The sequence below is a fragment of the Apus apus genome, chromosome 26 (assembly GCF_020740795.1).
Source record: "Apus apus isolate bApuApu2 chromosome 26, bApuApu2.pri.cur, whole genome shotgun sequence".
In the NCBI taxonomy this organism is placed as follows: Eukaryota; Metazoa; Chordata; class Aves; order Apodiformes; family Apodidae; genus Apus; species Apus apus.
Genome location: NC_067307.1, coordinates 2,153,345 through 2,164,525, shown reverse-complemented (window position 1 = coordinate 2,164,525; position 11,181 = coordinate 2,153,345). Strand labels below are relative to the sequence as shown.

Genomic DNA, 11,181 nt, shown 5'->3' with positions numbered 1-11,181 from the left:
TGGGGTGCATTAGAAAGGGGGTGGTTAGTAAGTCAAGAGGGGTTCTCCTCCCCCTCTATTCTGCATTGGTGGGGCTGCATCTGGAGTATTGTGTCCAGTTCTGGGCCCCTCAGTTCAAGAAGGACAGGGAACTGCTGGAAAGAGTCCAGCACAGAGCCACAGAGATGATGAAGGGAGTGGAACATCTCCCTGATGAGGAAAGGCTGAGGGAGCTGGGTCTGCTGAGCTTGGAGAAAAGGAGACTGAGGGGTGACCTCATCAATGTTTACAAATATGTAAGGGGTGAGTGTCAGGGAGATGGAGTTAGGCTCTTCTCAGTGATGACCAGTGATAGGACAAGGGGTAATGGGATCAAATTGGAGCACAGGAGGTTCAAGGTGAATATCTGAAAAAATGTTTTTACTGTAAGAGTGAGAGAGCCCTGGGACAGGCTGCCCAGGGAGGTTGTGGAGTCTCCTTCTCTGGAGACATTCAAACCCCCCTGGACACGTTCCTGTGTGATGTGCTCTGGGTGCCCCTGCTCTGGCAGGGAGGTTGGGCTGGGTGATCTTTCCAGGTCCCTTCCAACCCCTGGGATTCTATGATTCTATGATTCTATGAAATGCCACCCAGGTTTGGGAGCTGCTGGTCCCAAGCAGGGCCCTGGAATAGGTTTTTTTCAAGCATTTTTTAAAGCACTGGAATAGTTTGCCCAGGGCAGTGGTGGAGTCACCCCCTGTGGAGGCACTGAAATGGTGGACCTGGTGCTTAGGGCCAGGGTTTAGTGGGGAGGTTGTGGTGGGGGGTCTGAGGCTGGACTGGGTGGGCTTGGCAGTGTCTTCCAGCCAAAGACACCCTGTGATTCTGTGGTTGATCCTGTGACTGATGCTGGGATTGATGCTGGGATTGATTCTGGGATTGATTCTGGGATCTGTGGTTCTGTGGTTGGTTATGTGATTCTGTCATCCTGTGATGGATTCTGTGATTCATTGATTCTGGGATTGATTCTGGGATAGATTCTGGGATAGATTCTGGGATAGATTCTGGGATAGATTCTGGGATAGATTCTGGGATTGATTCTGGGATCTGTGATTCTGTGGTTGATTATGTGGTAGATTCTGTCATCCTGTGATTGATTCTGTGATTGATCCTGTGATTCATTGATTCTGTGACTGATGCTGTGATTGATTCTGGGATTGATTCTGAGATTGATTCTGGGATTGATTCTGGGATCTGTGATTCTGTGGTTGATTATGTGATAGATTCTGTGATTCTATGATTGATTCTATGATTGATTCTGTGATTGATTCTGTGATTGATTCATTGATTCATTGATTCTGTGATGGATTCTGTGATTGATCCTGTGATTCTGTGGTTGATCCTGTGATTCATTGATTCTTTGATGGATTCTGTGATTGATCCTGTGATTCATTGATTCTGTGGTTGATTCTGTGATTGATCCTGTGATTCTGTGGTTGATTCTGTGGTGGATTCTGTGATTCTGTGATTCTATGATTGATTCTGTGATTCATTGATTCTGTGGTTGATTCTGGGATTGATCCTGTGATTGATTCTGTGATTGATCCTGTGATTGATCCTGTGATTCTGTGGTTGATTCTGTGATCCTGTGATAGATTCTGTGACTGATTCTGTGATTGATCCTGTGACATCAGGGCTGCATCTGCAGGAGGATTTTGGCTGCTGAGGATCCAGCACCAACCCCCTCTGCCCAGAGGATCTCCCTGGGATCCCCTTTTGCCACCTCACTGCCTGCTTTGGGTTTTGCTTTTTTTTTTTTTAGATTTTAAAGCAACAGAACTGCAAAGTCCAGCTGGGAGTGCTGGTGTCTCAGCTCCCTTTCCCTTCGGGAGAAGGTGCTGCTGCCAAGAGCAGAGGGGAGGGAATGTGGAGGCTGGGACACAAGGTCGGTCCCTCCCTGCCTCTGCAGCAGGGGGAAACATCCAAGCTGGCAGCTCCCAGCAGGAATTCTTCTTCTTATGGTCCTGCAGAGCCTGGATGGGGCTGGTGTGGTGGCAGGACTGGGAGGCAGGGGCAGAAATCAAAACTGGGACCAGTGCCTGGGGGCGCGACGCTCGGGAGGGTGTTGGGATTGGGCTGGAATGGTGGGAATCCGGGGGGTTTGGGGCTGAAAAGGGGATGTGTCACCTCTGACTTTTGGGAAACAGCCCCTTGTTTGGGGCTGGTTGGGAATGAAATGGGATTAGAGGGTGCTCAGGGCTACCCTGGGAGGGATGGGGCAGCAGAGAGGACAACGTGAAGCCAGAGCCAAGAACCCACAGAGGCAACTTGTTTTTAATAACAACTCTTGTGCTCTTTATTCCAAAGGACAAAGCACATCAGGCCAAAATGGTATATATATATAAAAAAAAATATGTACAAAAACAGGTTTTGCACTGGACTTGCTTTAGACCAGCAAAGTAGGAGTAGCTGAAGCAGCAAGGAGGGGATTTGGCAGGTGGCAAACCAGCAAGAAGTATGAGAGTGAGAAAAAATCAAGTGGTTGTTGTGACACATTTTCCCAAAGAAGAGTGCAGGAAGCTCAGTATCCATCCATTTTGTTTTCAGTTTATATCGGGTTTTTCCAGCCCAGCTCAGCCCTTCCCAGCACAAGGTGCAGGACACCCCGTGGTCCCTGCTCAGGGGCAGCCCCAGGATGGTCAGAGCTGCTGATGCAGGGGATTTAGTGCCAACATCCTGTCTCTGGATGGATTTGAGGAGCACCCCGAGGGGCTGCTTGGGGGTGAGCCCACGGGGTTTTGGCAGGACCCTCCTTCTCCCCCTGGAGATGCCACCAAGAGGGATGTGGAGGCTTGGTTTTGAGGCCATAAAGGGTGTTGTGTTTTTTTTTTCCACCTCCCTCCTCTTGTTCCAAGCAGTGGATAAGCAGAGTGGATAAGCAGCAGAGCTGGGGTTGAAACACTTTGCAACAAGTGCTGGGGAGAGAGGGAAGGCCAGGATGGGCTGGGGAGAGGGGGGGGGGGATAGAAAGCAGTGCCTGAGAGCAGGAGCTGGGAGGAAAATGTTATCTCCAGATATCAAGAGTTGCTTTCAGACCATTAGCCAGCAACTGGGTGCTTTCCAAACTCTTGGATGGCCAGAGAAGCTGAGGATCTGCCTCAGTTTCAGGGTTTCAGTTTGGGTCTTCTGCCCTCCCCCCTCAATCCCACCCCCTCTTCCAGCACCTTCATCTTCCCTGTCAGCTCACAAGGGCTGGATCCACTGGCAAGGAAGATCAGCTTCCAAATCATCTCATGGGATGAGCTCAGCAATTCATTAACACTCTCTAATTGCCCATATTTCCCTGCTGCAGGAGGGAGTGGGACCAACTGGCAGATTTCATTCCCTTCCAGGGAAAACCAGGCACCACAGGAACATTTCTGGAGGTTCACAGGTAAAAAACAAAACCAAAACCTCCCCATGCTTTTGTTTCAGAAGGTTCCACTTCCTCCAGCAGAGCTGTGCTGAGATTTACACCAGCCCAGGGCTGGGTTGGGGGTTTTTTTTTGCCCCTCTTGGAAATCTCATTTATTCCCACAGTTTCCCCCACAAACTTAGTGTTTGGAAGTTGGTGGGGTTTTTTTTTTAAAAAAAGGAGAAATACTAGATTTCTGCTGCCCTGCTAGTGCAAATAGTTGGGTAAAAAAATCACTTGCACAAGGGATCATCCTCTTGCTGCCCCGATGCCTCGGGGATGGGCACAGGGCTGGTTTCCCTGGCAAGGAGGGAGGGCAAGTGGAGTCTTTGAGCTGTTGCTCTTTTCAACAGCCTCTGTGGGAATGTTCAAACCAGCGTCACCACCCGGATATGCAAAACTCATCTGTCACTGGGCCATTGTCCTTGCTCCCCAGGCTGTTCTGGTTTGGCTTCTCAAGGCTGGATCAGCACCCCTTGGCACCTCAGCCAAGGGACAGGTTTGGGTGGGGGATGAGCTGGCCCAGCTCCACCCCAGGCACTCCAGGTTGGTGTTGCTGGTGGCAAAAAGAGGGTTCATTCTTCCCCCCTCCCCCCAAAACCTGCCCAACAGCAGGTGGAAAACTTGGAGGGGGCTTTAAATCCCCTCCGGGACCTTTCCCAGTGAGGCTATAAATGGCATAAATGGGAATATTTAGCCTTTTCATTTTCTTTTTCAGCCTAACCTTGAGGTCCTACTGAGCTGAGGCATCAGCCCGGGATCAGCAGTTTGCTTTTTGATCTCAGCAAAGGGGGCAAGCTCTTCAGGGGAGGGGGAAGAGATGATTTAGGGGAGGGCAGAGAGGAGAGGTCACAATCTCCGGAGCGGTCCCTTTCTACCCCAACAAGAGCCTGATATTTTACAGCTTCAGGTGCCGAATCCCACACTTTCTAAAAGCTTGGCTTTTGAATTTTTTTTTTTTTTTTTGGGGGGGTGCTTTTTTGGTTGGTTTTTCTTGGCCTGTTAGCAACCAGAGAGGCTTGTGAGGCAGCCAGAAGGTGCTGAGCTCCCCCACCGACGCGCTCGCCCCTGGTGAAGCGCTTAGAAAGAGCAACGAAGCAGCAGTGATAAAACAAAAACAACCAACCCCCTGATGGGAGAGAAGAGGATTCCTCGCCCCTTTTTCAAAAGCACCAGGAGGGATTCCAACCATTCAAATAGTAGAGGCAGGGCAGGTAGTGCCAGCCCCCCCTCAGTGCCAGCACGGATGCTCCGGGCGCCTCGGCGGCTTTTTGCCCCACCAGGCGCGTGTCCAATCTGCTGATTTCGGCTGCCACTTGTTTCCTCTTGGTTTTATACCTCCTGTTCTGGAACCAGATTTTCACCTGGGTCTCGGTGAGCTGCAGGTTTTTGGCCAGGTGGGCTCGCTCGGGCGCCGAGAGGTATTTTTGGTGGCTGAATTTTCGCTCCAGTTCGATGACTTGGGTGTGGGAGAAGGCGGCTCGGGAGCGCTTGGGCTGCTTGGGGGGACACGGGGAGAGGGGCAGGCTTGGGGCACAGCCTGGCAGGTGGGTCTCCACTGTGGCTTCTGTAGGAGGGAAGAGCTCAGAATTACCCACTCGGCAACTGCCAGAATCACCCCCTCTTTGCTCCCTTCCAGAGAGCAAAATATCCCGGTTATCTCGAGTGTGTTTGCATGGAATGGACTGAACGTCGTCTTAAAGTCATAGAAGGCCAGGCTGGTTTGGGTGGGAAGGGACCTGAAAGATCATCCAGTCCCACCCCCCTGCATGGGCAGGGACACCTCCCACCAGCCCAGGCTGCTCCAAGCCCCATCCAACCTGCCCTTCAACACTGCCAGGGATGGGGCAGCCACAGCTTCCCTGGGCAACCTGGGCCAGGCTCTCACCAGTGTCTTTCTCTTCCAGGGCTAAAACAGAACCTTTGGTGTTGATATTATGGACTCACGGACTATTTTGGGTGGGAAGGGACCTGAAAGACCATCCAGATCCAACCCCCTGCATGGGCAGGGACACCTCCCACCAGCCCCGGTTGCTCCAAGCCCCATCCAACCTGCCCTTGGACACTGCCAGCAATCAGGCCTCCACAACAGGGTGTAAATTAAATTTATGCTGTGACTTTCTTCACCATTTCCAAGGAAAACTCACTCCTGATACCAGATTTAGATGCAATAGTGTGACTGTGCCATGTGTAAGGGAGTTTTGTCTTCCTAAATCACACTTTCTTAAGTCATATAAAAATACGTTCAATATGAACCTGCATTCAAGGGGCTAAAATAATACAGAGAGGTGTCCCTGCCCATGCAGGGGGTTGGATCTGGATGATCTTTCAGGTCCCTTCCCACCCAAAATAGTCCTTGAGTCCATAATATCAACACCAAAGGTTCTGTTTTAGCCCTGGAAGAGAAAGACACTGGTGACCCTGGCCCAGGCTGCCCAGGGAAGCTGTGGCTGCCCCATCCCTGGCAGTGTTGAAGGGCAGGTTGGATGGGGCTTGGAGCAGCCTGGGCTGGTGGGAGGTGTCCCTGCCCATGCAGGGGGTTGGATCTAGATGGTCTTTCAGGTCCCTTCCCACCCAAACCCTTTGATGATCCCATGATTTCCAGGGCTGCTGGAGGTCTGCCTAAAGCCTCAAGGGACTGTTGGTACCTGCATGATGGCATCAACAGCTCTTGAGGATTTTCTAGCAGGATTCAAGGCATTTCTTTGACACATCCTCTCTCTGCTGTGCCCATGGGGAAATCCTGATCCCCAGAGGAAACAAAATGTTTCTCCTCAAGCTCCAGAGGGCTCAGAAATGGGAAATCAGGGCACCTTAAAGCAGGCTGCAGTGAGAAAAGCCTGCAAAGGAATTTCTCCCTTGCCTCAAGGCAAGGCCAAGGAATTTTGGGGCAGGTTTTTAAACCTTTGGCCTGGTTTGACATTTCTAGCTGCAGACCTGGCCTTGGACTGCAGCTCCAAAGCAGCATCTCAGTGTTTGTCTCTGACTTGTTCCTCCTGGCACCGTTGGGTCTCCTGAGCCCCCACCCAGGAAGGTGCTGAACTCCCTGAGAAGTTTCACCTATAACTGTTAAAACTTCTTAAGTCAATTTATTTGTGCAGTCAGTTCCTTTTTGTCTCTTCCCCTGCTTGCAATGGAAACAGGCCAACTTTTTGTTTTCCTTTAGTCATTTCTGAGAGCACTTTCTGAAGCTGTGAGCTTCACGCTCGAGATAGAAACAAGGAGCTGAATTCCCAGCTTCTATACATGGTGGGATTCCCACTGAAACCCTTGCAGGAGCTTTCTGGGAGACCTGGTAGAGCTTTCAGTGATTTTTTTGGGGTAGTAATCAGCCCGTTTCTCAACTTGCTTTCATGTACTTCTTTTAATAGAGTTGAAACCCAAGGCCAAAATTCCCCTGGCAAGGGCGCTCCCAGCGAGCAAGAGCTGGTCACTGGAGAATTCAAAATGGTTTTCTTGGCTGTTGCAGCTCAGCCCAGGGTTGGTGGGGCAGGGAAAGGCTGACTTCCCTCCTACAGCCCTGGCCATGCTTGTGCTGCTGCCAAACCAGGGCCAAAAACCATCGGTGTGATTTGTTTCTGCCCCTGCTGGCGCGCTGCGAGTTGAGGAGTTGCCTGCTAGAAAAGGGTGCTGGGGCAAGAGGAGGAGGGTGGTGATGATGAAACCCTGAAGAGGCAGCAGCACAGCCTGGGATGGGGCTGAGCAGGGCCGGGGGGGGCTGAACCCTGCTGCAAACAGCACAGATTAATCGTGGGAATTGCAAAATCCCCCCCACCCCACCCTGGAGAGAGACACCCAGGAGCTGGGGGGGCATCTCCACTCGAAGGACGGCCACAGAGTGCCTGTGTCAGCTGGCAGCCCTTGGGTGCCCTTGCTGGGCACCTTCTGTGACAAAAGGGGACTTGGATTTCCCAGGAGACCAGAGAAATGCATCCCCTGGTTTGGGTTTTGTTTTTTTCAGCAGCCTTCTAGGCAGCTTCGGTCTCTCGAGTTATTTGAAGCGCCCGGCGAAAGGTTTGGACACGCTTGGAATTCCTCCTGCTTTCCCCCTTTCCAGAGCACGGATTTTCTCCTCCTTCCCCCCTCCCCGGGCCAGAGCACAACTCCCTGGTATTTCACAGGGTGGGTGGGGGGGGGGTTATTGTGCTCTGGGGTGCTCTGGATCCTGCCCCTGGGGTGATCCAACATGGACAAGGCTGATCCATCCCCTTCCACGGGCTCAGCCAACACCTTCCACCCCCTTACCTGCCTCCGCCTGCTGGGGTGTCCCTTGGGCTGGGGATGCTCCTGGGGGATGAAGGCTCCTTGGGGGGTACCCTGGGGGACCCCCCAGGGCTTGGCTGCCCTGCTCCGTGTCTGTCCCCGGGCTTCCAAACCCTCCTCTCTTGCCGCGTTCCGCACCATCCCGGAGGATGTCTTGGATGAGGAAGGATCTCCTGGGTCTGGAGGAGACTGGGAAGTTCTGCTGGGCTGCTGGGGGGGTCTGGCTCATCCCTGCTGGGGTGCTGCTGGGTGCTCTCTGCCTCCCTGCGGGGAGCACCCTGGCGCTCATCATCATCATCTTCTTCTTCTTCTTCCTCCTCCTCCGCTTCCTCCTCCTCCTCTCCCTGCCCAGAGACTCTCTGCCTTCCCACCCTCCCATTCCTGCATTTATGGGGCAGCAGCCAAGCCTCCCGGGCCTGATTGGAGATCCCTGGCAGGAGTCAACGCCCTGCAGGGGTGTCTTGGCTCCCTCGGGTTTCCTCCCTCCTCTCTCTCTCTGCTCCCTCTTCCTCCAGACACCCTTCCCCAAGGACCCACGGGCTCCCAGCCAAACCTCAGCCTCCTCCTTTCCCCTCCTCTTGTGTTCCCTTTCACCACCACTTTCCTCACTTTAAGGATGAAGGGACAGGAGTTCACCCGGGTTTTTTTGGGGGACCAAAATGCTCCCGGGATGGGGGTTTTGGGGACCAAAATGCTCCCAGGGTGGGGGTTTTGGGGACCAGAGGAGTGGGGAGCAGCATTGCTGCTTTGCTGGGATGATCTGCAAGGAGCAGCTTCTGCACCCCCTGCCCCTGGTGTCCTCCTTGCTCCTGGTGATGGGAATGACCTCTCTCCAGGGTGATCCCTCCAGCACCTCAGGGGTGTGTTGCTTGCAGGGGAAAAGAAGTGCAGGGAGTGAGAGAAATGGGGTTTCTTCTGGATGTTGAGGACTTGGAGGGTTTTCTTCAAAACCTTCCACTTGGCTGGACATTCAGTTTGTTGAAAAACAAACAACAGGGGGGGATGGGGGAAGGTCAAAGCCATTTTTATCAGCTTTGCAAAGCTCCTCGTGGACGTGGAAGTGAAGGGGTGACAGGCAGGGAGGGTGGGTCCGGAGGCAAATACCTGCAGGAGAGAGGCAGGAGGTTCCCCTGAAAATTGAAGCCTAAACCTCAGCCTAACTCCTGGACCAGGAATGGGCCAGCATTTATTTAAGAAGCTTTGGACACCATCCTTCTGTTCCCAGGCACCAGCAAGGAGCAAAACCTTCCCCATCCCAAGAAAAAGGTCGAGCTCTCTTGTCCTAACAGGTATTTCTCTATTTTATTTTTTTCCTGAATATCTCCTTCATTTGCAGTCCTTCTTCTGGAGTTTCTGGCTGGAAAACAACTCCCCTCTCACCCCACAAACCCCCTCCCCCAAGATGTGGGCAGCACACGATGGACAAACCACCTTGGTCCATCCCATGGCAAAGCAACCTTGGTGGGGGGAACCCACCCCTTGGGAGCAGGATTGGGCTCCATGGATGTGGATGAGCAGCATTCCTGGGAATTGCAGAATTGTAAGTACAAATCTGGTGTGTCCCCCCTCTAGCCCTGGGGTCTCCAAACTCCTTTTGCTGTTGGAATAACGTGGGCATTTGGATCCATTCTTGGATCAATCCTTGAATCAATTCTTGGCTCAATTCTTGGCTCAATTCCTGGATCAATTCCTGGATCAACCTTTCCCTTCCTAAACCTTTCACTCCAACCCAGCCCCTCTTCCTCAGCTGAAAAGCCCAAACTTGGCTTTATTTTTTCACTTCCCAAAGGGAAACAATAGATTTCCTTGAAAATCCCTGGAGAGCTTGGTGGATTTGACAGGAGGGTGGTTGGTTCCAGCAGCAGGTTGTGCAGACCTGCCCCAGACCCTGGTTTTCACTTGTCCTTTGCTCTCCTTCTTTAACCTCCTCAGAGAAATCTCCCCCCTAAATTCACTGGAAGCTTGGAAAACTGATGGGAGCTTCAACATTCCAGCCTCATGATCCTCCTACGGTCTGAGAAAGGGAATTTGGAAAGATTTAGGAAGCAATTGGAGCCCTTGAATATTATTGCATCCGTGGCCCTCAGTTCCTTGCCTGCTCCAGAACCTCAACCAGATCCCACCATGCTACCCAAGGAGGGGGGGGGGCTTGGGATGGTGGGGACACAAGGGGGTGGGGGTCCATGGCAGGACCTTGGGGAGTCCCTGAGGACTCTGCACCAGATTTAGGAGCCTTTGTTGGGGTTTTTTTCTGTCAGAGCTCAGCACCTGCCTGTGTCCCCCCCCCCCACACACACACAGAGGGACTCAACCTGTTGTGCATCCGTAATGATTGTGTCTCCAGGACAAACCCATGTGTAAAAGGCCCCAGAAGAAGGGTTTCTGGGCAGATCCCTTCCTTTCAGAAGGATTATTTCATTTAAATCAAGTCTTTCCCTACAAATAGAGCTGGGCTGTCACCCCTCTGCTTTAGACCCCCAACTCTACCCCAACCAACAGTGAAATCTCCTGGTTCTGTTGGTCTCCTTGACCCCTCCACCCTGGTCTGCCCTGAGGAACCTCATTGCCCAGCTCTTTCGTGGTGAAAAATATTGAAAAGTAACTTCTAGCTGAGGAGCAGTGAGTTATTTGTACCAGGACAGGTTGGGGGCTGCCCTGCTGGAGAGCAGGGGAGGAGAAAGGGACCTGGGGGTCCTGGTGGGCAGGAGGATGACCATGACCAAGCAATGTGCCCTTGTGGCCAAGAAGTGGCCTCCTGGGGTGGGTTAGAAAGGGGGTGGTTAGTGGGTCAAGGGAGGTTCTCCTGCCCCTCTATTCTGCCTTGGTGAGGCCACATCTGGAGTGTTGTGTCCAGTTCTGGGCCCCTCAGTTCAGGAAGGACAGGGAAGTGCTGGGCAGAGCCCAGGGCAGAGCCACAGAGATGCTGGAGGGAGTGGAACATCTCCCTGATGGGGAAAGGCTGAGGGAGCTGGGTCTGCTGAGCTTGGAGGAGACTGAGGGGCCACCTCATCCGTGTCCACAAACACGTTCAGGGCAGTGTCAGGAGGACAGAGCCAGGCTCTGTTCAGTGATGCCCAGTGACAGGACAAGGGGCAGTGGGTGCAAACTGGAGCCCAGGAGGTTCCACGTGAATATCAGGAAGAACTTCTTCCCTGTGAGGGTGCCAGAGCCCTGGGCCAGGCTGCCCAGAGAGGCTGTGGAGCCTCCTTCCCTGGAGACATTCCAACCCCCCTGGATCCTGTGGGATGTGCTCTGGGTGCCCCTGCTCTGGCAGGGGGGGGTTGGGCTGGGTGATCTTTCCAGGTCCCTTCCAACCCCTGGGATTCTGGGATTTGGCCCTGGATAGGAGGCTGGATCCAGGTTTTGGGGAGCTGGGAGCTGGTTTGTGTGAGCTTGGGAAAGCCCTTTTCTTGCAGCAGTTGGGGACACAGGTAATTCCTGATTTGGGTTGGAAAATAAAAGGGGGGTGAAGCAGCAGCAACCCTGGCATGTCCTGCTGAGATGCA

The 11,181-nt window shown here is 52.9% G+C and overlaps 1 protein-coding gene across 1 annotated transcript; it reads right to left on the bottom strand.

Annotated features, from left to right (window-relative positions):
* Positions 1-4,575: 4,575 nt before the first annotated feature.
* NKX3-1 (NK3 homeobox 1) lies at positions 4,576-7,964 on the bottom strand. The gene is made up of 2 exons (XM_051640747.1): positions 7,658-7,964; positions 4,576-4,970 (listed from the first exon to the last, which is right to left on the bottom strand). Exons 1-2 carry the CDS (start codon positions 7,962-7,964, stop codon positions 4,576-4,578), a joined length of 702 nt encoding a protein of 233 aa, XP_051496707.1.
* Between the last annotated feature and the right edge of the window lie 3,217 nt (positions 7,965-11,181).